The following is a 27514-nucleotide window of genomic DNA, read 5'->3' on the forward strand; positions in this document are numbered from 1 at the left end:
GTCCTATATCTACCGCCTAACACCACCCCTCTCCTCCAGCCCATGGACCAGCAAGTTATTTCAAATTTTAAAAAATTGTACACGAAGCATCTCTTCCAGAGATGTTTCCAAGTCACAGAGAGTACAAACCTCACTCTGCGTGAATTCTGGAAAGATCACTTTAATATCATGATATGCCTCAAACTCATCGATCTCGCTTGGCAGGAAGTTTCGAGGCGTACCCTGAACTCATCTTGGAGGAAGCTGTGGCCTGATGCTGTCTCTGCACGAGACTTCGAGGGGTTCGGGAAGCCTGGAGGCGAAGCCGAGATCGTTGACGATCCTGAACCCATTCAGCAGTCTGAGGTGGCTGACATCGTACATCTTGGTACGTCCATGGGGCTGGAAGTTAGCGCCGAGGATATAGATGAACTTATCGAGGAGCACCACGAGGAGTTGACGACGGACGACCTGAAGGAGTTGGAGACGATGCAAGTGAGTGTTGTTCAAGAGCAGTTCTCTAGCGGTGATGATGAGGATGTTACACCTTTGAAAACGGCAGACATTAAGGAAATTCTCGCATGTTTCCATAAAATGGCAGACTATATCGAAAAGGAACATCCAGAAAAAGTTTATACCAACCGTGCGCTTCAACACTGCAATGACGTTTGCCTAACGCATTTTAGAAATGTGTTGAAAAGTAGGCAGAAACAAGCTTCAATGGATAGTTTCTTATTAAAGAGGCCAGCGGTATTAGTAGGCCAAGATGAAGGTGAAAGTGAAGAAAAGAAACAGAAAAGAGGAAGTGATGAAGAATTAGAAGGGGAAAGTAAAGAAAAGAAACAGAAAAAAGAAAGTGATGAAGAAGTAGAAGAGATTTAGAAAATATGAAAAACGTAAAGTTATAAAAAAGCAAAAAAAAAAATTCAATTTTAGTTTTATGTTACCGTTAAGTGTTAAAGTAATTTTTTCTTTCATTTTATAGTTTTCCATACGTAATGTTAAGTGTTAATTATTTCTGCAATTTTTTTATTTTGTAAAGTTAAAGTGTTAATGTGTTAAGTGTGTAAATTACTGAACGTAGTCTGTCACTTGTTACGTTTTCTGCCTTATGCCATCCTCCTCTGCCGCGACTTCGCTATCGGACATCGTCTCAATGAAAAGGTAAGTTTCAACTTTTTTGTTACACTAATTAACTGTAACCTTAATTTAGGTGTACGTACAGGTAACAATACACCTTCACTGATCCAAATGCTTTACATACAGTACCGTAACTTTTATACAGTAGTAAAGAAAACGGACCGTTTCTTAGGGATTGGGGGGGATAACTAGGCTATAACTACATTATTGAATAATCTCATAGTGGTTTCTGGAATGGATTAAGCTGTTTTTAACGGTTGGGTTAATGAAAGTAAAGGTGTCTTTTCATAAGGCTTGGAACGGATTAGGCTATTTACATGTAAAACGCAACTCAGGATACGAAACCGTATCCTGAACGGATTACTTTCGTATCCTGAGGCATCACTGTATATATATATAATATATATATATATATATATATATATATATATATAATATATATATATATAATATATATATATATATATATATATATATATATATATAAATAAATAAATATATATATATATATATATATATATATATATATATATATATATATATATATATATAAATATATATATACATATATATATATATATATATAATATATATATATATATACATATATATATATATATATATATATATATATATATATATATATATATATATATATTATATATATATATATATATATATATATAATATATATATATATATATATATATATATATATATATATATTATATATATATATATATTTATATATATATATATATACATATATATATATATATATATATATATATATATATATATATATATATATATATACATATATATATATATATATATATATATATATATATATATGTACGTATGTATGTTTATGTGTATTATAGCCACGAAAGGAAAAATTAAAAGACTTGATTGGAGTTAGTACTTTCGTTCATTAGGGACAATAACAGATTCAACAACGAGAATACATATACAAAGACATTGTATTTATACAGGAGAAGGGGATCCAACAGGTGTCAATTTCTTAATAATTCCGGAACAGTCAGATGTTAGAAAAAAGGTTATTAACACTGGATTAACGGAAAACAGACCTGGGCTTAAATTCAAATTTCTACCTTTGGTACAGGAGATTAAAAAGGATTCAACAATATTCCTTTGAATCCTTGCATCCGTAGGGGAAAGTTGCCTATGTAGGAGCCCTGCCGGCGCCACGTTCTACCCGGCAAGCGGGGAGATTGTAGGACACCAGCCACAGACATGCGATGGCTAGGCTATCGCTAAAGGACAGAGAGGGGCAGGGAAAGGGTCTTGTATGTTGTGCCGGGAGAAGGCGGTAGAATTGCCGCCGTTTCCAAACACAGTTGAAACCTTGTTTCAATATCGGCACCATCCTGGGCGGCAGAAGAATGTCGATTCTTCAGCCTAGGGTCTGCCGAAACAAGACTTGTCTTCTAGACCGCAGGGGAGAAGATGGCGGCATTGTACTACCACTTCAGATGCGGACTAGGGAAGCTAAGCTTCCTACCCCTACAACTGTAAGCCGGCAGGGGAGTGACTACTCACCCGGCAGCCAAGCCGTCACCAAAGACTGAATACTCTGAGTTACTGTCGTAAAGGCAAGCCGGGATACTCACCGGCAAGGGGGATGACAGAAACATTAGCCTAGTCAAGCCGGAGTGTACTACTCTATGGCGAGACCAAGATAGGGTTGTCGCTTAGCAGCACTCAGAGGGAAGGAAGGTTTACCCTTAATTCTCCGAAGACGAAGAATATCAAATTATATAATTAATTCTAGGAGATATACTATCTCCTGTTGAATTAATAAAGCGATACGCAAGGGTAAACGGGAATTTATGAAAGTATACTAAAGCGCATAGGCTAGGTTAGCCTAGTGCGGGGCGAGATCTCAGCTACCTATATCACCGAGACTCTAACGTATACGATCGGCACATTTAGGAAGAGGAAAATTATTTGTATGATCTTACCTTCACTAGTATAATTTTACCTAAATAGCTATAATTCAATAAAGCTAAATACCGGGAATGTCGTTCAGCTGACTAAATAAAGCATGCATGACGAACGACAGCGCCCAAAATGGCGCCTCCGGTAACTGGTTATGCTCCAATAAACACATTAAATTATGCTAATTTCATTGTGAGAAGGAAGCTAAAAATTAAACACTGTAAAGATTAAATACTCAACTTTCCAGAGGCTGAAGAATGCATAATAATTCCTCGAGAATAGCGACCTAAAACACTAGATAAGCAGGGAGAACACCGTGCTAAAGCGCTACTGAAATAGGAATGAGCGCCATCTTGGAGCCCTATAATAGTAGGGGAGGAAGGATAACCTTGATAACGGCTCTCCTTCAATTTCGCCACTCTTCCCCCTCAAAGCGAAAATGCTATTCGGGATGAAGATTACCATGTGTCATATCAAGATTACATCCCCTGATATTATGCGATATCCTTAAGAAAAATTTTAAGGATACTCGCGCCAGGAGTTAGAATTCTGGAGACCTATGGTCAATTCTCTGGGAGTATCACTGTAGCCAAATATCCCTTAGAAAGCTGTCTATAGGAAGCTTCCATCAGGACGACATGGCTTAAGCCCAGAAAAGTTCTTCATATTTTGCCCTTAAACCCTGACAATTCCACTGCAGAAAGGAGGAAAAAAACTATGGTTTATTTTTTGAAAGACACCTTGGATGAAGTCTTCTCATTTAGCAATCTTTGATCTAACAATATTTCCCGGTAGTATCTCTAGAGAGGATCTTGATATATTGAGTTTTGTTTGTCTTTTTCTTTATGTCCTTTTGATCTAATTGTTGAGATGGATGGTGGACATCAACTTGAAATTCTGATTTGTTTAAGTTGTTTTTTAGTTGATCAGAAACATCAGCAGACAAGACATCAGATTTATCTGAAGTCATGTCTTTAATGTTTCTTATGGAAAGGGGGCGAGAGAGATGGAGGTCGCTCTCTTTTTATCAAAAGGTTGTGATCTACCAGGTATTTGCACCTTTCACACTACAGGTGCACCAGGTAAATTGGTTTTAAGTTGAACCTCCGTCAAATCAGGCAAGGACACGGCCTGAGACAGGTTTGTAATATTTTTCCGAATGGGAGTACAGTGATCCCTCGCTACTTCGCGGTTCGACCATCGCGGATTCACCACTTCGCAGATTTTTTTTCATAACGCATGTATATACATATATCGCGGATTTTCCGGAAATTTCGAAAATACCGCGATGTGACCGATGTTGCGAGATTGGAGAAAGTAAGGAAAATTGAATCATGATTGATTTTCAATATAAATGAAACTTTGAGGAGCAACAAAAATATCATTTGTTAGAGAGATAGAGAGAGGTAAGGAATGGGAGGTAGTGAAAAGTAGCCCACAGAGAGAGAGAGAGAGAGAGAGAGAGAGAGAGAGAGAGAGTGTGTGTTGTTTTAAATGTAATAAACAAAAAAATTTGATAGGTTATAACACATTGGTGCTTATGTAATATCAACTGTATACTGTAGACGGTTTGAATAAGTTAAGAAATGGTATAAACGATACTTTGTTAGTGTATTCGTACACTCTCATGAGCGGCAGCTAGACGTCATCTGATCTAATCACAGCCAAAAGTAAAACAAAAAGAAGTCAACAATACTCGATTTTTAAAACACACTCGAAATTTAAAAACAAAAGTACACGCTTTCTTAATGTGCAATTAACTATTTAAAGAGTAGCAATTTTCTAGAATAAAATGATGTTTCCCAAAAAATAGTGGTTTGCTGATGAAATCGGATGCCGTATTTTTAGCAACGATTGAAATGGATGTAAACTCGGCATAATTTTTTCGTTTCGTATTTAATTGACACTAAGAAAACTAATTTTAGTTTCTTCATCTATATGTAAGTATTGTATAACACGAGAGAGAGAGAGAGAGAGAGAGAGAGAGAGAGAGAGAGAGAGAGAGAGAGAGAGAGAGAGAGAGAATGAATCAGCTGTTGTAATCAAATGCCGTGTTTTATACACGACACCCACAAGGTGCTCGCGCGAGGGTTGTAACCTCTGCATTTCATGCTTTTATCTTTCTCTGGTATAATTGGAAGGTTTTATCAGAAAAGGTATATTAGAAGGACCCTTTTCACCGGGCGCCACAGGTCTCTCCCCAGAAATAGATTTTTCCTTCGTCAAAATCCCTTTTTTGTTTCGTGAGAATTTCATCGCCACGACTATAACAACAACATACTGTACTGAACTTTACAGTATTATACAGACTACTGTAATATGATAAAGTAAAATATTTGTAAAAACCTATTTTATATGAAATGGGGCTATTTTTTTTTTGTTTAAAATTTACATTTACGTACATAAAACAACTCTCTCTCTCTCTCTCTCTCTCTCTCTCTCTCTCTCTCTCTCTCGTAAATTGTTTTCATGCTTTGCTACGTATGTATGATTTTATATAGATACGGTAAATAATATTTGTAATAACATATTTTCTAAAAGCTTTTACTGTAATATCATTATTTATCACTTTCATCATGCGCGTTAAATGCCTTCGTTTGTTTACTAAGCGTACTTTATGACGCCGTCGTTTCAGGCGGCGTCATAAAGAAAAACATTTCATTTGGAAGTCCTAAGAAAAATTAAGTAAAACATTGGTAATAACAAAATCAACATACTGTACTGAATAATCAATATAATCTATGCAAAAACTAACCTATACATAGATGTGTAAATGCGTTTGTTTCTTCATTATGATCAGAGATAAACGTAACACAACATTGGTTACCATTTTTTATCGGGCTTTTTGGCGTGTTTAGGAAACGCATGATATAAAATCGCCTTTAATATTTGTGCCTGTTTTAGTTTAGGGTACTGTAGTACATGCATTAAGTGTTCTGTACATTAAAGGGTAGTTTGTTAACAGTACTACGTACAAGGGAAGGTTTTAAAAGTCTGAATATACATGTTAAATAAATACGTGAATATGGTGTCACTACTTCGCGGATTTTCACCTATCGCGGTCGGGTCTGGAACCTATCTACCGCGATAAACGAGGGCTCACTGTAGACGGCTTTTGAATATCTTTTAGATCCTTAAGTATCTGTTTTGATATTTCCACACTTACTGGATATAAACTTTCAATGGGACTTTAACTACTTTTATATCTTTCTTTATGTTGGAAGAGAGGGCACTATTTTCATTGGCGTGTTTTGACAAGTTTTTCTTCAAAACCAGTGAAAAGGGCTGGCCTTATCTGCTTTTCAAGAGCTCTTTTACAAGCCTCTTGAAAAGTAACTCTTTCCATGTTCCTAATGGCCTGAATTTATTTCTCATAAATAAACTTAACACAGCTTTTAGATGCAGCTGGGCGAGCTTCCCCACACTGTATTCAACTTGGATTTTCTGTGAATGCTTCATAACTATTTTTTCCACAGTAGGCCCGAACAGCTGGCTTATTATTTACTTTTTCTTCGCACTTCTAGCTTAAATGGCCATACATTTGACAATAACAGCAATGTTGAAGGGATGGATGGGTTCACGTTCAAAGATAGCCAAACAGCTTTAATAATACCCTGTATTAGGTAGTCTAAATTAATTAAATGTTACAATCAAAGTAGCAAGAGGTATACATTGTTTACCAACTCTCTTTCTCATTTTAACTTTCGCTTTGTATTGGGGATAGTGACTCTATCAAGACTTCCATTTCCCTAGGGAAGAATTTTTGGCTGCCCTCCACATATATTCACTATTTCCCTATTAGCTTTAAAAACATTCACATGTTCATGTCTTCCATTTTCAAATTACAAAATTTACAAAATTTTCATATTTCACTTCCTCATAGTGGCCAGGTAATACTTCTGCTTTTCTATATTTTTCAGTCCTGTCATCGTTTCTAACTCTCTCTCTCTCTCTCTCTCTCTTCTTCTCAAGTGTTTTCTTATAATCATTCTTTACATGATGTGAATAAGGTTTTAACATTAATATATTAAAACCAAAGTTCGAGTAGTCTGTACTGAGGCCTATGTTTGTATTTTCCAGGTCATCACCAGAAGGGTTTGTTTCCATAGACGGAGCAACCCAGTTATCCACCTCTTATCAGAGGATGCCAGTCCTCCTATCCCATGCGGCTCATCATGAGAAGAGGCTTCAGCAGGAACCAGTCTTCTATTGGAGGGGCTGCCCCTCTTTAGGTGGGAGTACACTGGTCAATAGGGGTAGTTACCCCTCCCACTAACGACTCCAATGTCTGGCATCACCCATGGGATGACTTACAACCAGATCACTGGAGCCCGACTCTTAACAGAATAAGTCTACACCCAATGGGGTCTGCCAGAGGATGATGGCATCTAAATTTGAAGAATATACAGAAACTGGTCAATGTTTTAATATGGGTCATTAACAAAATTCAAATTGACCAAGAAGAGGAAAACTGAAATAAAGAAGGCTTATAGAGATCCAATCTTAGTCAGGTCTCTCAGAACTGGCCTTAGTGGTATGGTTGAACCTGCCGGGGTGGATAATCACCCCACCACCATCACCCAGCCCATCATTGAGACTCTCAAGCCCCTCCACTGCAGCATAGTGCTGGACCATCAGAGTGGTACCAGTTGATGACACCTCGTTAAAAGTTTAACAGCCGTATTCCAGCCTTCGCTATTATTCTTCTCTTATGGTAAAGAATGATGGCTTGTATTTGTATAGGAACAAAAATGCATTGCCTACTAATTAAAAAAAGATACCCGAGTCAATGGGTAGAACCTTTTTACTCTATAATTTTGCTCCTTTTAAAGATTATGATAAAAATACTGTACATAACTTGCCTTCCTCTCTACAAGTTGATTTCGAAATACTTTCTTCTCTAGCTGGACCCTTTTCTTATGCTTAGCTGCTCTCTGAATGCCGTGGCGATGTGTGCTGACTCTTGTGTCTTTTTTGTGCTGATCAATTTTGTTTTTTAGGTCTCCACTTCCAGCTGAAAATAAATGTAAAAAATGTATTTTTTGCGACACCACAAATTTTAAGGTAATATGACAAATTTGGAAGTAATTTGTATTTTTTCTAACAATTCAAACCTGTATTGTAATACCTCACAACACAAAATTAATTGGTTCCATAATGGCTTTCATAAAGTGACTTTTTCATCATGTGAGTACTCTTTTACAAGTAAATAGCCTAATTCGTTCCAGACCCTACAAAAACACAACGTTAAAAGATTATAAAAAGGATACACACCACTAAACAGTACTAAGTGTATGGAAAGTAATGTATTTTGGTCATTTAATAATAAATTAACCATTGGTAACCTGTAAAAGAAGTGTTTAATTAGAACAAACAGTAAAAATACAGTAAAAAAAATGCGGAACCTTACCTTTGGAGTGAGGCGATGTCCAAGAAATGACGGAAAACGTTAACAAATTGCAGAAAACGTAAACACTTAACTTTACAAAACAGATACAGTATATAAATGACAGAAAACATTAACACTAAATTTTAAGAAACTTTTACAAATGGCAGAAATTATTATCACTAAATTTCATGATAAACTTAGAATAAAATTTCTTTTTTTTTCTTTTACTACAGTAATTTTTTTTTTTACTTTACGTTTTATATTTTCTAAATATAATTACACTACGTATTTTCTTCATCACTGCCACTTTTAATTTCGTTTTTTATCTGGCACCTGTAAGCCTCTTTTTAAAATACTCATCCAAAGAAGCTTGTTTCTGCCGGCTTCTTAAAATTTTCTGAATTGACTCGGACAAACTTCATTACCGTATTCAAGCACGCGACCTGCGAGAATTTTTTCTGGGTGTTTCTTTTCTGCGAGAGCTACTATTTAAATGTAGCCATATACTCTCCTTAATTTCTGTCATTTTCAGTGGGGCATCCTCCTCCCCCCGCTGTACTCTTCCTGAACGACTTTCACTCACATGGCCTCCAACTCCTTCACGTCATCTGTCATAAGTTCCTATAAATGCTCCTCGATAAGCGTGTCAATGTCGACCTCATCAACTTCCAGACCCATGGACTTCATGAGTGCAACAATCTCGGCAACTTCAGATTGAGCAACAGGCTTAGGATCGTCAAAATTTTCATAATCGGCTTCAGCTTGATCTGCGTGAAAGCCATCAAAATCTCGAGCGGAGACGGAGACGGGATGTCGGAGTGATACACCAGCAGGGGTTTCACCTTGCAATCCCCACTGGTATTGTATAGTTAGGAAAAATACAAATTATCTACGAATTTGTCATTTGTTCCGTAACTGACATACAAACCACGCTATTTAATAGGGGTGACTCACCCATTAGGAAGGGTGGACGTCCCAGCCAGTACTGGCTTTTTGGCTTTGCCCGGGGACTCGTTATTTGAGTGTGTCAGCACCCAAGAAATAAGGAGTCCCTGCACTTCGCAAGAACCTTGCTACGCAAGGACTGCGGCCTACACAAGCTGTGTGTGAAGGCATAACGAAGTGTGACTCGTCCTAAGAAGTTGATCTGAAGTTCTTTAGATGGAAACTTGTAGACTAGGACTTTCCCAATACTACCTCGTCAGGGTATGGGGACGTGACAGTATTAACCTAATACTAGGAACACAAGGAAACATGGTTTACCTGCAGTGGTTTGAGGTCAGCTATACAGAGAACCTAAGATGCTGCTTTCCCCAAGAGAGGGGATGATGAAGAAAAGAATAAGGGCCAGTCAAACCTTTTCATTCATGCAGACTAAAACCGGGTAACAATGCCCTCAACATTCTGCTACTTGTCCAATAAGGAGCTTGAGGTTTTAAACCAGCTGTTGTGCAGCCAACACAGGGCCGATAGAGAACGTATCGAGCCTCCTGTGGGTCACGTCTTGCAGGTAGTGGTCTGTAAAGGTTGTCTGACACTTCCACACCCCAGCTTGAAGGACCTGCGTCACTGAAAAATTCTTTTTGAAGGCCAGGGACGTAGCTACGCCCCTGACATCATGAGCTCTAGGGCGACGTGACAGAGGAGGATCAGGATTCAGGGCCAGATGAATCACCCAACGAATCCATGCAGAGATGGTGTTCCTAGTGACTCTCCTCTTAGTCCATCCTGTGCTAACAAATAAAGCTGGCACATAAGGACGAACTGCAGCTGTTCTTTTAAGATATAGCCTCAAACTCCTTACTGGGCATAGTAGGAGATGGTCTGGGTCATCTGTTACAGAACGGAGACTAGAAATCCGGAAGGAGTCGAACCGAGGATCCGCTACTCCCGGATTCTGAGTCTTCGCAATAAACTCAGGGACGAATCTGAACATTACCTCCCCCCATCCATTTGAATGGGCGATGTCATACGAGAGATCATGAAGTTCGCTAACACGCTTGGCCGAAGCCAAAACTAGTAGGAACACCGTCTTCCAGGTTAGGTGGCGATCTGAAGCCTGGCATAATGGTTCATAGGGAGGTCTCTTAAGAGACCTGAGAACTCGAACCACGTTCCATGGAGGAGGTCTCACTTCCGACTGAGGGCAGGTAAGTTCATAACTTCGTATGAGTAGGGAAAGTTCCAGCGAAGAAGAAACGTTCATTCCTTTCAGCCTGAAAGCTAGACTTAAGGCTGAACGATAGCCTTTCACTGCAGAGACTGAAAGGCGCATTTCTTCACGCAAAAACACGAGGAACTCCGCTATTGTTGGAATAGTGGCATCAAGTGGAGATATACCCCTTCCACGAAACCAACCACAGAAGACTTTCCACTTTGCCAGGTAGACAGCTGCTGATGACTTTCGCAGATGTCCAGACATCCTTTCCGCAACTTGTTGCGAAAATCCTCTCTCAGCGAGGAGATGCTGGATAGTCTCCAGGCATGAAGTCGTAGCGAAGCTACGGCTTTGTGGAAGATGTTGGCATGTGGTTGTCGGAGTAGATTGTGCCGTGGAGGGAGCTCTCTAGGTAGCTCCGTTAGGAGTTGCAGAAGGTCCGAAAACCATTCCGCGTGATGCCATAACGGAGCTATGAGGGTTATCGAAAGATTGACCGATGTTCTGGTCTTGTTGAGCACCCTCCTCATCAGACAGAACGGGGGAAAGGCGTAAACGTCGATGTTGTCCCACCGTTGTTGGGAAGCATCTTGCCAGAGAGCCTTGGGGTCTGGGACTGGGGAGCAGTACAGCGGAAGCTTGAAGTTCAGAGCTGTTGCAAACAGATCCACAGTCGGAGAACCCCACAAAGTCAGGACTTTGTTGGCTACTAGATGATCAAAAGACCACTCGGTACTCACTATCTGAGACGCTCTGCTCAGATTGTCGGCGAGCACATTACTTTTGCCTGGAATGAAACATGCCGATAGCGGAATCGAGTGGACTTCGGCCCATCTCAGTATCTCTACTGCAAGATGGGATAGTTGCTTCGAAAAGGTATCTCCCTGCTTGTTGATGCAAGCCACTACTGTGGTGTTGTCGCTCATCACCACCACAGAGTGACCCACCAGGTATTGTTGGAACTGTTGAAGGGCCAGAAAGACGGCCTTCATCTCTTAGAAGATTTATATAGAGGCACTTTTCTGATTCTGACCACAGGCCTGAGATCGTGTGGTGCAGTACGTGGGCCCCCCACCCTTTCTTTGAGGCGTACGAAAACAGCATCAAATCCGGGGGGAGGACGAGAAGATCCACTCCTCTTCGTAGGTTCTCGTCTGTCACCCACCACTGAAGGTCCGTCCGTTCTGCAGGTCCCATAGGGATCAGGACGTCCGGGGAATCGTAACCTTGATTCCACCGGGACTTGAGTCGCCATTGCAGAGATCTCATCCTGAGGCGACCGTTGGGAACTAGACGAGCCAATGATGAAAGGTGACCGAGGAGACGTAACCACAATTGGGCTGGAAGTTCTTCTCGTCTGAGAAAAGGGCTTGCGACCTTCCTCAGCCTAGCTATCCTGTCGTCTGATGGGAAGGCTTTGTGGAGATTGGTGTCTATAACCATGCCTAGATATACCAGTCTTTGAGTGGGAACCAGAGAGGACTTCTCGAGATTTACCATGATCCCCAGATCCTGGCAAAGTCCCAGAAGTTTGTCCCGGTGTTGAAGAAGGGATGACACCGAGTCTGCTAGGATCAGCCAGTCGTCCAGATAACGGAGGAGACGGATGCCGATCCTGTGTGCCCACGAAGACATTAGGGTGAACACTCTGGTGAAAACCTGTGGTGCTGTGGAGACCGAAACAAAGCACCTTGAACTGGTACTCCTTGTTGTCTAGGCTGAATTTTAAGTACTTCCTTGAAGACGGATGGACTGGGATCTGGATGTATACGTCCTTCAGATCCAGTGTACACATGAAGTTTTGCGGTCTCACTGCTAGTCTGACCGTGTCTGCGGTCTCCATGCTGAACGGAGTTTGTTTGACAAACTTGTTCAGAGCTGAGAGGTCGATGACTGGTCTCCAGCCTCCAGACGCCTTCTTTACAAGAAAGAGTTGACTGAGGAAGCCTGGGGACCCATCGACGACCTCTTGGAGAGCGCCCTTCTTCAACAAGGTCTGGACTTCTGCCCGAAGGGCTTGCCCCCTTGCTGATCCCATGGCAAGGGAGCTCAATGACATTGGATTCGTCGTCAGGGGAGGTAGAGATGTTGTGAACGGGACGCGATATCCCTGATTGATTACGGAAATCGTCCAGGAATCGGCCCCGAGTTGCTGCCACCTGTCTGCGCAACTTTGTAGGCATCCCCCAACTGGTGGACATGCAGGGGGACTGCCAATCCTAGCGTTTGCGGCCTCGGCTGCTCCCTCTAGGATTCTTACCTCCTCTGGAGGACTTTTTGCCTTTCCTGTCCTTAACAAGAAAGGGCTTAGACACCACTGTCTTCGCTGCTGCCGTTGGTTTTGTGGTCTTGGTCGGACGGGACTGCTGGGGTGCTGGAGGCTTATAGGGCTTAGATGTCAAAGCCCTATGAAGGAGGGAGTCTTGGTGGGATTTCCTCCACCTCTCAGCGGCCTGTTACACATCCTTAGACTCAAACAAGTTCGTTCCGTCTAAAGGAAGAATGCCTGAGCCTATTTATCTCGGTGCTAGGGACCTTCTGATGGAACCTCTCAGCCACCGCATCCCGACATTTCAGGATGGTGTTTGCCCACAAGTTTGAGACTTGGTGGGCCAGAAACTCAATCGTGCGAGTGCCTGAGAGGAGGAACGTCTCCATAGCTTTCCTGGTACGTTCTTTGGAGAAGTCCTCAGAGCGCATCAGTATACCTACGGTCCCTAACCAGATATCCAGCCACGAAGTGGCTTGCATAGCACACTTCGCAACCTTCTCCTGGTTAAGGATCTCGGTTGCCGAGAACGAGACCTGCCGGTTGGAGAGTCTCTCAAGACAGACTCCCCTGGTAAGCTCTTCCAACGAATGGTGGAGAGGAAGAGCTAAACAAGGCTCCTCCAAGATCTCGAAGTACCTCCTTTGCTGTACACGAGGTGGTGGGAGAAGCTTGTTGCCGGCACTGGAACGGTTGGAGGAGGACAACTCAGAAAGCTGAACAGCGATCTTGTCCCTGGTACTCTTATCCCCCTGAGACCAGGGCAGGGCCGCACTGGTCTTAGAAGGTTTTTGAGTGCCAAATACGCGGTCCAAAACCGTGTCTTTGCCCTCGCGAGGGGGGATCTCTGGGTCGGCAAACCCATTGAGAGCCCTCATAAGAGTCAGAACCTGCCAAAATGCATGCTCTGACTCTTGTAGATCTCATCCGGATGTTGGACTTGCAGCGAAGTCTCCTGTCCCCAAAGGCTCTTCTTGGGGAGATTCGGGGACGTTCTCCGAGTGGCTAGCTGGCTCCATCCTAAGTCTTGTCGAGGATTTTGGTACCATCTTCGAGTCCTTCGACTCCTTCCTGGGAAGGATGTAGGACTCTAACATAGACGGTGGCAAGTTCCTTTCAGCCCCTACCCGGCAGCTGCCTCGAAGGCTTGCGAGGAGTCAACTTAGCTCTCGGAGAAGTCAACACGTCCGGAACATCTCTTTTTCTCTTTAGAGGGGTAGAAACAGCCAAGGATCTGTGACCTAACTCAGAGAGAACAGGCTTGAAAGCCTGCGCAACTGCTCTGATTAGCGCACCGAACCATGGTTGTTGACTGACAGCCGCGCTGTCAGACACTCCCTCTGGAGGAGCAGGGATCGACGGATCCCTGGGAGGAGTTTCCATAGGGGGGTTCACATGAAAAGAAGAAAAAGGGATCCTGGACCTTTCTGGATGTTTCCCTTCCGCCGCAATGCGCGCTGTTATGCGCTTGCGGGGAGGGGAATGCGGCGATGGCAACCTTGCCGTGCGTTGTCCAGCAGCCCCGCGCGCGCGAGGGCGCGTAATGGTGCTCGCGCGATGGAGAATACCAGGGGTCGCGCGTGGGAGACTGCTGGCGCGTGCACGCACAGGCGATTACAAGGGCGCACATGGGCACGCAGGAGAGTGATGGCACGTAGGAGCGCACGCGGGAGACTGTGGGCACACAGGAGGGCGCGCAGGAGACTGATTGCGAGCACGGGCGAATGATCGCGCGCTTGTGGGCGCGCAGGATCAGATTGTTGGACATGCGGGCGTGAGTTCGCGCGCCCCAGTAGATGTCGTAGGGCGCGCGCGTGCAGGAGATATACCCCTGGCGCGCGGGCGCGCAGTTGGAGCCTGTGCGCGTCAGTATGGTGGCACACAACTGCAAGAGAGGATGGACGCGGGCGCACAGGGCGCGCACGCATACCCTCGTGGGAGCGAAAGGGTGACTGCACGATGGCGAGCGCTGGCACGCTGGAGACCGCAGTTAGCGCGTTGACGAGCGCTGGCGCGTAGGAGAAGTCTTCTTTGACTTCCCGACAGCGCCCAGATCCGAAGATCGTGGCGCGCAGGAGAGATCGCTGTGAGTGTGCGCTGGCGTGCGGGAGAGCACTGGCACGCAGGAGAGCGCTGACGAGTTGGAGAGCGATGACGCGTAAGAGGTTGATGGCGCGCAGTGGCGCACTGACGAGCAGGTGAGCGCTGGCGCGCTACCTCAGACAAAGCCTGGCGGGCAGAACGTTGGAGCGCATGCCCATCATAAGCATGGCGCATAAGGGACGTATGCGCGCGATGGCGCATACACCCTTGATGCCCCGTAATAGGGTTCGATGCCTGACGAGCATGCAAGTCAGGTTTCGTAGGCGCGTAGCGCGCATCAGCTCTCAGGAACGGCGACGGCAGATCAGCAGGTCTGTCGGGTGGAAGGGCGAAGTGTCCTTTGAAAGGACGACCTTCCACCGAAAGGGATCGCGAACGATCCGCTGCGAGGTCCAGGACCATAGCACGAACAGTCGGTGAACGCTGACGAGGCTCCTCTGTGGGAGGACTGCAACAAAGATGATGAACCAAAGAGGCGCCTCTTCACCGCAGGTGAAGGAAGGCCTCTTTGGTGAAGAGGAAGGCAAGCCTTGCGACAGATACGCTCTCTGGGGGCCGTTGGATCAGCAAGCTGACCTTCTACAGTCCTCCGAAGAGGAGTCTCTGTAAGTGAAACTCCCCCGAGGGAGAGCAACACTAGCAGGAGAGACTGTTGGACTTAGTTTCTCCCTCGTTGGTTGAGCAGGAACGGGAGAAAATGACAAATTCGTAGATAATTTGTATTTTTCCTAACTATACAAACCTTAGCTATTTACATGGGGTAATTACTTCGGCATAGCTGAATGACGAGCCATAAGAATTTTAACGAGGGTTTACTACCCCACCGCTAGTTAGCGGGGGGTAGGGAGGGGTAGCTAGCTACCCCCCCACCCCACACACACCGGTGATTGCTTCACTTTGCTTAGAGGTAGGACTTATCCCGGGGGACAGGGCTGGCGGGCAAATATGTGTAAATAGCTAAGGTTTGTATAGTTAGGAAAAATACAAATTATCTACGAATTTGTCATTTGTTCCGTGACTGAAATACAAACCACGCTATTTACATGGGGTGACTCAACCCTTAGGAAGGGAGGTACGTCCCTGCCATACTGGCTATGGCTTTGCCCGGGGACTCCATATTCGAGTGTGTAAGTACTCAAGAAATAAGGAGTCCCTGCTCCTCGCTAGCATGCTGTGAAACTGCTGCGGCCTACATAAGCTGTGTGTGAAGGTGAAGAAGTGACTCGTCCTAGGAAGTTGACCTGGAGTTCTTCAGATGGAAATCTAGGCTAAAACTCTCCCAATACCACCTCGTCAGGGTATGGGGACATGACAGTATTACACTTAATACTAGGAACGCAAGGGAGCATGGTTTACCTGCAGTGGTTCGAGGTCAGCTGTGCAGAGAACCCAGGATGCTGCTTTCTCCAAGGGAGGAGAGGAGGAAGAAAAGAATAAAGGCCATACAGATCTTTTCATTCACGCAGACTAAAACCAGGTAACAATGCCCTCAACCTTCTGCTACTTGTCCATTAAGGAGCCTGAGGTTAGACCAGCTGTTGTGCAGCCACCACAGGGCCGATAGAGAACGTATCGAGCCTCCCGTGTGTCACGTCTTGCAGGTAGTGGGCCGTAAAGGTGGTCTGACGCTTCGACACCCCAGCTTGAAGGACCTGCGTCACTAAATAATTTTTCTTGAAGGCCAGGGACATAGCTATGCCCGACATCATGCTCTCTAGGGCGACGTGCCGGAGAAGGGTCAGGATTCAAGGCCAGGTGTATTTACCTTGCGAATCCAGGCCGTGATAGTATTCCTGGTGACCCTCCTCTTCGTTTTCAAAGTGCTCACAAACAAGGCTTGCACCTGGGGACGAACTGCAGCTGTTCTTTTAAGATACAACCTCAGACTCCTCACTGGGCACAGTAGGAGATGAACTGGGTCATCTGTTACAGAACGAAGACTCGAAACCTGGAAAGAGTCGAACCTAGGGTCCGGCACTCCCGGATTCTGAGTCTTGGCAACAAACTCAGGGACGATTCTGAACGTTACCTCCCCCCATCCCCTTGAATGGGCGATGTCGTACGAGAGACCAAGCAATTCACTGACTCGCTTGGCTGACGCCAACGCTAGCAGGAAAACCGTCTTCCAGGTAGGGTGGCGATCTGAAGCCTGGCGTAATGGTTCGTAGGGAGGTCTCTTCAGAGAACTTGAACCACGTTCCACGGAGGAGGTCTCACTTCCGACTGAGGGCAGGTAAGTTCATAACTTCGTATGAGAAGGGAAAGTTCCAGCGAGGAAGAAATGTCCACTCCTTTAAGCCTGAAGGCAAGACTTAAGGCTGAGCGATAGCCTTTCACTGCCGAGACTGAAAGGCGCATTTAATCCCGCAAATACACGAGAAACTTCGCTATTGCTGGAATAGTGGCATCGAGTGGAGAGATACCCCTTCCAAGACACCAACCACAGAAGACTCGCCACTTTGCCTGGTAGACCCATGCGGATGACTTGCGCAGGTGTCCAGACATCCTGTTCGCAACTTGTTGCGAAAATGATCTCTCCGTGAGAAGATGCTGGATGGTCTCCAGGCGTGAAGTCGAAGCGATGCTACAGCTTTGTGGAAGATGTTGGCGTGTGGTTGTTTGAGTAGCTCGTGACGTGGAGGGAGTTCTCTCGGAACCTCCATGAGGAGTTTCAGAAGGTCTGGGAACCATTCTGCATGATGCTATAGCGGAGCTATCAGAGTCATTGATAGATTGACCGATATTCTGGTCTTGTTGAGCACCCTCCTCATCAGACAGAACGGGGGAAAGGCATACAAATCGATGTTGTCCCACCGTTGTTGGAAGGCATCCTGCCAGAGAGCCTTGGGGTCCGGGATTGGGGAGCAGTACAGCGGGAGCTTGAAGTTCAGCGCTGTAGCGAACAGATCCACCGTCGGGGAACCCCACAAAGTCAGGACTTTGTTGGCTACTTGAGGATCCAAAGACCACACCGTACTCACTATCTGCGTCGTTCTGCTCAGACTGTCGGCGAGCACATTCCTTTTGCCTGAAATGAAGTGAACCGCTAGTGTGATCGAGTGGACTTCGGACCATCTCAGAATCTCTACTGCAAGATGGGATAGCTGTTCTGAAAAGGTACCTCCCTGCTTGTTGATATAAGCCACCACCGTGGTGTTGTCGCTCATCACCACCACAGAGTGGCCTGCCAGGACTTGGTAGAACTTCTGAAGTGCAGGAACACGGCCTTCATTTCTAGCAGGTATATGTGAAGGTACTTTTCTGATTCTGACCACAGGCCTGAGGTCCTGTGGTTCAGAACATGGGCTCCCCACCCTTTCTTTGATGCGTCCGAGAACAACATCAAATTCGGGGGAAGGACGAGAAGATCCACTCCCTTTCGTAGGTTCTCGTCTGCTACCCACCAAGGGAGGTCTGTCTGTTCCGCATGACCCACAGGGACCAAAGTGTCCGGGGAATCGTGTCCTCGATTCCACCGGGACTCGAGTCGCCACTGCAGAGATCTCATTTTGAGGCGACCGTTGGGAACGAGACGGGCCAGGGACAAGAGGTGGCTGAGGAGACGTAACCACGTTTGGGCTGGGAGTTCTTCTTGATTGAGGAAAGGCCTCGCGACCTTCCTCAGCCTTGCTATCCTGTCGTCTGATGGGAAGGCTTTGTGGAGATTGGTGTCTATGACCATGCCTAGGTACAGTGAACCCTCATTTATCGCGGTAGATAGGTTCCAGACGCGGCCGCGATAGGTGAAAATCCGCGAAGTAGTGACATCATATTTACCTATTTATTTAACATGTATATTCGGACTTTTAAAACCTTCCCTTGTACGTAGTACTGTTAACAAACCACCCTTTAATGTACAGAACACTTAATGCATGTACTACAGCACCCTAAACTAAAACAGGCACAAATATTAAAGGCGATTTTATATCATGCGTTTCCTAAACACCTAAAAAGCACGATAAAAAATGGCAACCAATGTTTTGTTTACGTTCATCTCTGATCATAATGAAGAAACAAACTCATTTAGTGTACACATATATGTATAGGTTAGTTTTTGCATCGATTATATTGATTATACAGTACTGTATGTTGATTTTTTTATTACCAATGTTTTAGTTTACGTATTTTTCTTAGGACTTCCAAATGAAATGTTTTTCTTTATGACGCCGCCTGAAACGACGGCGTCATAAAGTACTGTACGCTCAGTAAACAACCACACTCAGAACAAACAAGGCATTTAACGCGCATGATGATAGTGATAAATAATGATACAGTACAGTATTTACAGTAAAAGCATTTACAAAATAGGTTACCTTACAAATATAATTTACCGTATCTATATAAAATCATACAGTACTGTACAGCACATACAGTATTGTACGTAGCAAAGCAGGAAAACAATTTACGAGAGAGAGAGAGAGAGAGAGAGAGAGAGAGAGAGAGAGAGAGAGAGAGAGAGAGAGAGAGAGAGAGATTGTTTTACGTACGTACAGTAAATGTAAATTTTAAACAAAAAATCAATTTACGAGAGAGAGAGAGAGAGAGAGAGAGAGAGAGAGAGAGAGAGAGAGAGAGAGAGAGAGAGAGAGAGAGAGAGAGAGAGAGAGAGAGATTGTTTTACGTACGTAAATGTAAATTTTAAACAAAAAAAATATGATAGGTTACAACATGTAGACTTTTAAAACCTTCCCTTTAACTTAATGCATACAGTACGTACAGTACTAAACTATAAAACAGGCACAAATACAGTTTTAGAATGTACAGTAAGAATATTAAAGTAAAAAATAAAGATTGTTACTGTAATCACCACGAAAGAAGTTGAAGAAAAACTTGAATGATGATGGCGATGAATTTGCTGCACAGTAGAAATGATGATGATGAAGCTGATGATGTGTTCTACTGTGCAGCCAGGTAGTATTTTATGTCTCTTCAGACGGAGGTGTCTTTTCCTGGGACACCTCTTCAACTTCTTCCTGGGAAACTTCTTCAATTTCTTCCGAAGGCGTACTAGCAGGAGGAACTGGCTCTTGTTTGCGAGGCTGGAAGAACATTGTGATCGGAAGTTGTTGCCGCTGCTTCTTTTTTCGATCCAAGAGCATTTTGTAGGGAGTCATGTCTTCATCGATCTTGTTGCAGAATTGCATCGAGCGAACCATATCCTCGTCCCACTCTTGCAACATTTCTTTCAACTCCTTCGCATGGTTGCAGGCCTTGGCAAGCCGTTCTAATGTTAAGCCCGTTTCTTCGACATTTTCTTGGGTCTCTTCCTGGGTTTCACTCTCTTCTTCGCTTGCCGATTTCGTCAGGTCTTCGAGGTCTGCGTCAGTTAGGGGCTGGGAATGGCAGTCCAACAACTCGTCGACGTCTTCAGTCGTCATGTCGCCAAACCCGTCACCTCCAATTATGGCAGCCAACTGCACAGATTTGCGTATTGCAGAGTGTTGGATTTCCGACGGAGTAAATCCCTTGTTGTGGTAAACAATCTCGGGCCACAACTTCTTCCAGCTCGCATTCACGGTTGCAGGTTTCATCTCTTGAAGTGCCTTCTGAATATTCTGCAGGCACGTGGCTATGGTGTACTGCCGCCAGTACGCCTTCAAGTTAAAATCTTCATCCTCATCATCTTGGGCAGCATCCACACACGCAACGAGGTCCGCCTAGGTGTTCTTCGTGTAGAGGGCCTTGAACGCCCTGATAACCCCCTGGTCCATCGGTTGAATTAATGACGTGGTGTTGGGTGGCAGGAACTCAACCTGAATGCCCTCATGCGACAGGTCAGTTGCGTGTCCACCAGCGTTATCCATAAGGAGAAGGATCTTGAATAGCAAGCCCTTCTCTACGAGATATTTGCTGACTTGCGGGATAAAACACTGATGGAACCAGTTGGAGGTCAGCATCTTCGTAATCCATGCTTTTTGATTATGCATCCAGTACACGGGAAGGGGATTCTTATTTTTATTTTTCAAAGCGCGAGGATTTTTCGACTTATAAATAAGCCCCGGCTTTAGCAAAAATCCAGCAGCATTGCCACACATCACGAGGGTAACGTGATCCTTGAATGCTTTAAAGCCAGAGGCTTTGGCTTCCTCTTTGAACAGGAAAGTTCGCGACGGCATTCTCTTCCAAAATAAGCCGGTCTCATCCATATTAAAGACTTGTTACGGCTTGTATCCACCTTCGGCAATAATATTCTTGAACGTCTGGTTCACTTAAGTTTCAGCAGCGGCAGTGTCAGCGGAAGCAGACTCCCCATGCAGGGAAACGCTTTACAGGGCGAAGCGTTTCTGAAACTTCGCGAACCATCCTTTGCTGGCGGAAAAACGTTTCTGAGGCTGGGAATCAGTGGATGTCCCTGGTTGAGGATCATCTGCATCATCATCATCTTCAGCATGGTTGCCGTCGTCGTCTTTAGGTTCCTTTGCAGCAAAATTCTCATATAAGCTCAAAGCCTTTGTTTGGATGGTGTTCGTATCCAAGGCTATGTTCTTCTTCCGGCAGTCGGCAATCCACACAGCTAAAGCACCTTCCATGCGTACGATCGTTTTATTACGCGTTGTAACGACTCGCTTCGCTGATCTGCTAAAGGTGATTGCAGCCGTCTTTCTAATGTTCGCCTCGTCCTTCTTGATATAGCGAACAGTAGATTCGTTGATGCCAAAATGGCGGCCAGCGGCCGCGTAACTTCTACCATCTTTTAACATATCGAGAAGCGTAACCTTCTCAGCTATCGTCATCATCCTTCGGTGGCGTTTAGGCTCACTACCAGCCTTAAGAGAAGCAGAACGCTTGGGAGCCATTACAGTAGGATTTGACAAAAAGTTCAACTTAAAAAAGTCGCACACAGCACAGATTCACAAACTTAAGAACGTCTACTCAGCGATACGCGGTAAGAGAAAGTGGACGATCCAGCCCCGCGAGAACCTAGATGCTGCGGGTAGGAGATGATGGCAAAACACCAATCACAGGCTAGATAACAAAACTTGAGTTCTGATTCGTCATCTATCAGCGCTTGAACCAATCACAACCCGTCTTACAGTACTATGATGCGTAGGTTACCAACTCATAGAAGATGCCCCGCGCATACCGAACGTACGTAGATTAATACAGTGATACCTCGGTACTCGACCATAATCCGTTCGAGATCCGTGTTCGACCTCCGATTTGTTCGAGTACCGAATTTTTTTTCCCCATAAGAAATAATGGTATATATTCTATTCCGTTCCCAAGCACTCGAACAGGCCCAAAATATTAATAAAACGTGTACCTAAACAACAATAATTATCTAAATGTGTATGAAATTGGTCAGAAAATCCTATAAAACAATTTTAAACCATTTACTGTACTAAAATAAAACAATTTTAAACCATTTTCTGTACTGTAGTGAACATACCTTTGAGCAGCGGTTCGATGGCATACAGGGATGGATGTGGAGAGGATGGAAGGGGGAGGTTACTGCTTGGAAGGAGAGTCCCCTTCCATGATGTGGCGGGGTAGTTCTCCTTCAGGAGTTGTTTCTCTCTCCAATGAAAGGGTGGGCAGATCTATTTCAGGGGTTTCTTCTCTTCTTTGTCTCTTCTTTGGAGGAGAAACAGGCTTTGATGTAGCAGCTTTCTTTTCTTTTGTGAAAAACTGGTCTATTGTTAATTGTTTCTTCCTCCTCTGCAGTATTCTTCGAAAATGATACATGACACTATCATTAAACATATGCACTGCCCGGTTTGCTACTGCAATTTCTGGGTGGTATTTTTCAGCAAAAGCCTGCACATCTGCCCACTTGGAACAAATTTCATTGATGAGAGAACTTGGAACATCCTCCCTTACCTCATCCTCTTCTGAAGATTCCTGCTCCACAATCAGATCCTGCTGCTGTTGTTGTTGCAGGTGCAACAATTCCTCCACAGTCAACTCGGTAGAATGGCTTTCTACAAGCTCATCAATATCATCCTTGTCGACCTCAAGCCCCAAACTCCTGCCCATGACAACAATTTCCTCAACGACATCAGTGTCATCAGAAATTACAGGGGTAGCAGTGCTTGGACCCGCCTCTGGTTGGAAACCTTCAAACTCCCTCTCTGTGACACATGATGGCCACAGCTTACGCCAGGCAGAGTTCAATGTCCTATAGGTCACACCTCGCCAAGCTTGGTCAATCATGTTAACAGAGTTGAGGATGCTGAAGTGTTCCTTCCAGAATTCCTTTAGGGTCAACTTCGTGTCACTGGTCACTTCAAAACACTTTCTGAAAAGGGCCTTGGTATAGAGTTTTTTGAAGTTTGAAATGACCTGTTGGTCCATGGGCTGGAGTATGGGAGTAGTATTGGGGGGCAAGAATTTGATTTTGATAAAGCTGTATTCTTCTTTCAAGTCATCCTCGAGACCTGGAGGATGTGCAGGAGCATTGTCCATAACCAGAAGACATTTCATTGGCAAGCTCTTTTCAATGAGGTAAGCCTTAACCTGGGGGGCAAACACTTCGTTTATCCACTCAGTAAAGAATTGTCTTGTGACCCAAGATTTAGTGTTCGAGCGCCACATAACTGGTAGTGCACTTTTACAAATATTATTTCGTTTGAACACCCGGGGGTTGTCCGAGTGGTACACTAACAAGGGTTTGATCTTGCAATCGCCACTTGCATTTGCACACAGCAACAATGTTAGCCTATCTTTCATTGGCTTGTGACCTGGCATCTTCGTCTCGTCCTTGGTAATGTACGTATTGGCTGGCATTTTCTTCCAAAATAACCCAGTCTCATCACAATTAAAGACTTGTTGTGCGATCAAATTTTGTTCATTTATGTACCGATCGAATTCCCCCACGTATTTATCGGCTGCAATTTGATCCGAACTAGCTGCCTCCCCATGCCTAGTAACACGATGAATACCTGTTCTATTACGAAACTTTTCAAACCAACCCCTGCTCGCTTTAAATGTAAATGAATCACTTTCACTGGTACTCGGACTTTTCTTCACTAATTCTTCATAGATATGCAACGCTTTTTCACAAATGAACGCTTCACTAACACTTTCCCCGGCCAACTGTTTTTCTTTAATAAATATTAAAAGCAACTTTTCCATCTCCTCAATCACTTGTGGCCTTTGCTTAGTTACCGCCGTAACTCCCGTTGCAACATTCGCCTTCTTAATCATTTCTTTATGCTTTAAAAACGTAGAAATGGTCGACTTCGCCATTCCGTATTCTACCGCTAAATCGGACACTCGTACACCATTCTCATATTTCGCTATAATTTCCTTCTTCAACTCGATCGTTGTTCGCACTGTTTTCCTCTTCTCCTTCCCCTTAACACTCATTACTTTCTTGGGACTCATTATGAAAGCTAAAAAAGCAATTAAAAGCACTGAAAATCACTAAATCACAACGAATGCTGATCGCGCGTTGTCTGAGTGACGCTCTCGAGAGAACTGATGCTTCCCGAACAAGCGAGAGTGGCCGAGATGGCGCGATCATCACAAAGCCCATGCGGTCGTCACGTGTTCGGCTGGTCGAGTACCGAATTTTTGGTCGAGCACCGCAGCAAAAATTTCTCGAAAATTTTGGTCGAACTCCGAATTGTTCGAGTATAGAGTCGTTCGACTACCGAGGTATCACTGTAATACCGTAATAATAATAAATAATGATAATAATACAGTACAGTACTGTAATAATAATAATAATGATAATAATAATAACAATAATAATTTTATTAACAACAACAACAATAATAATAATAATAACAATAATAATAATACAGCTTTACGTACGCTATTTTACGCTTTTGTTGTAGGATGTGTGTGTGTCTCTCTCTCTCTCTCTCGTACGCTTATTCAAAATGTGATTTTTGCAACAAAGAATATTATTGGATGCAGTACTGTACTACATACGTATACATACAAAAGATTCATGGAAAAGAAGCACATCCATTACATTTGTAGTACTGTACGTACAGTAGTACAGTAGTCAACAGCAGCCTTACTGTACACCATTCTAATACGTATTGTATGACTGCATCTGATTTGCATTTCATGTTCGATTTAATTTTACTACATACTGTATACAGTACTGAATTATCGTATGATAATACAGTACAGTACAGTAATACAGTAATAATAATAATAATAATGATAATAATAATAACAATAATAATTTTATTAACAACAACAACAATAATAATAATAATAACAATACAGTACTGTAATAATAATACAGCTTTACGTACGCTATTTTACGCTTTTGTTGTACTGTAGGATGTGTGTGTCTCTCTCTCTCTCTCTCTATCTCTCTCTCTCTCGTACGCTTATTCGAAATGTGATTTTTGCAACAAAGAATATTATTGGATGCAGTACTACGTACGTATACATACAAAAGATTCATTGAAAAGAAGCACATTCATTACATTTGTAGTACTGTACGTACAGTAGTACAGTAGTCAACAGCAGCCTTACTGTACACCATTCTAATACGTATTGTATGACTGCATCTGATTTGCGTTTCATGTTCGATTTAATTTTACTACGTACTGTATACAGTACATTATCGTATGATCACATTCTCTTTTCGTGTTTTATTTCTTTCTGTGCTGAATTATATATCATATGTAATGCAATGAACAATCAGTAAGAGCAGATATTACTAATTACAGTATTAATGGAATTACAGGTAACAAAATATTGTATTTGGTTGTCTTCAGATTTCGCGGTATTTTCGAATTTTCCGGAAAATCCGCGATATGTATATATATATGGGTTATGGAAAAACCCCGCGAAGTGGTGAATCCGCGATTGTCGAACCGCGAAGTAGCGAGGGTTCACTGTATAGCAGTTTCTGAGAGGGCTGCAGAGAGGACTTCTTGAGATTTACCATGATCCCTAGATCCTGGCAAAGTTCGAGAAGCTTGTCTCGGTGGCGAAGAAGGGTTGCCTCCGAGTCCGCTAGGATCAACCAGTCGTCCAGATAACGGAGGAGACGGATGCCGATCCTGTGAGCCCACGATATCAGGGTGAACACTCTGAGGGGCTGTGGAGACCGAAACACAGCACCTTGAACTGGTAGATCTTGTCGTCTAGGCAAAATCTTACGTACTTCCTTGAAGACGGATGGACTGGGATCTGGAAGTATGCATCCTTCAGGTCCAGTGTACACATGAAGTCTTGAGGTCTCACTGCAAGTATGACCGTGTCTGCCGTCTCCATACTGAACGGAGTCTGTTTGACGAACCCGTTCAGGGTTGAGAGGTCGATGACTGGTCTCCACCCTCCAGATGCCTTCTTTACAAGAAAGAGTCGACTGTAGAAGCCTGGGGACCCGTCCACTACCTCTTGGAGAGCGTCCTTCTTCAACATGGTCTGGACTTTTGCCCGGAAGGCCTGCCCCCTTACTGATCCCATAGTAAGGGAGCACAATGACACTGGATTCGCTGTCAGGGAAGGTAGAGAAGCTGTGAACGGGACGCGATAACCCTGACCGATTACGGAAATCGTCCAGGTATCTGCCCCGAGTTGCTGCCACCTTGCCGCGCAACTTTGTAGGCATCCCCCCACTGGTGGACATGCAGGGGGACTGCCAATCTTAGCGTCTACGGCCTCGGCCGCTTCCTCTAGGGTTCTTACCTCCCCTTTGCTCCTTCTGCTCTTGGCAGGAAAGGGCTTAGACACCTTCGGCTTTGCTGCTGTCGTCTTCTTTGTGTTCTTAGCCGGAAGGGGCTGTTGGGCTGCTGGAGGTTTGTAGGGCCTCGATGTCAGGGCCCTATGGATGAGGGAATCCTGGTTGGACTTCCTCCACCTCTCAGCGGTTAGCTCCACGTCCTTAGGCTCAAACAAACTCTTACCGAGCACGGAAGAGTGTCTGAGCCTGCTAACATCCGAAGTGGGGACCTTCTGGTGGAATCTCTCAGCCACTGCGTCCCGTCATTTGAGAATCGTATTGGCCCACAAGCTTGAGACTTGGTGGGCCAGAAACTCGATAGTCCGCGTGCCTGAGAGCAAGAAAGTCTCCAGTGCCTTCCTGGTGCTTTCTTTAGATAGGTCCTCAGACCGCACCAGGATGCCCAGAGACCCCAGCCAGATGTCAAGTCACGAAGTTGCCTGCATGGCACACTTTGCCACCTTCTCCTGGCTTAGGATCTCAGTAGCTGAGTGGGACACGTGCCGGTTGGAGAGTCTCTCTAAGGGGACTCCCCCGGTGAATTCTTCCATGGAGTGGTGAACTGGAAGACCCAAACAAGTCTCCTCAAGGACCTCAAAGTACATCCTCTGATGGACTCGAGGAGGAGGGAGGAGCTTGTTACCGGCGCTGGATCTACTGGAGGAGGCAAGCTCAGAGAGCTGGCCCTCGACCTTGTCTCTGGCACTCTTCATCCCTTGTGACCAGGGCAAAGCTGCACTGGCCCTAGAGGGTCTCTGGGTGCCGTAGACACGATCCAAGACCATGTCCTTGCCCTCACGAGGAGGAATCTCTGGGTCTGGAATCTCGTTGAGGTTCCTCATGAGGGTCAGATCTTGCCAGAACGCGTGTTCTGAC

General features: G+C 44.3%; 1 protein-coding gene across 4 annotated transcripts in view; it reads right to left on the bottom strand.

The window, feature by feature from the left end:
- LOC137652797 (nicotinamide riboside kinase 1-like) overlaps nt 1-27514 on the bottom strand; it is a 166547-nt gene that overhangs the window by 70523 nt on the left and 68510 nt on the right. For all 4 annotated transcript variants that reach the window (XM_068386211.1, XM_068386206.1, XM_068386221.1 and 1 more), the window contains exon 2: nt 7944-8095. Coding sequence is in view for 2 of the 4 variants with exons in the window: in XM_068386221.1 (XP_068242322.1) it covers nt 7944-8095 (152 nt within the window). In the remaining 2 variants the exon portion in view is untranslated. The remainder of the gene's footprint in view (nt 1-7943; nt 8096-27514) is intronic.

The sequence above is a fragment of the Palaemon carinicauda genome, chromosome 1, assembly GCF_036898095.1.
Source record: "Palaemon carinicauda isolate YSFRI2023 chromosome 1, ASM3689809v2, whole genome shotgun sequence".
Taxonomy (NCBI): Eukaryota; Metazoa; Arthropoda; class Malacostraca; order Decapoda; family Palaemonidae; genus Palaemon; species Palaemon carinicauda.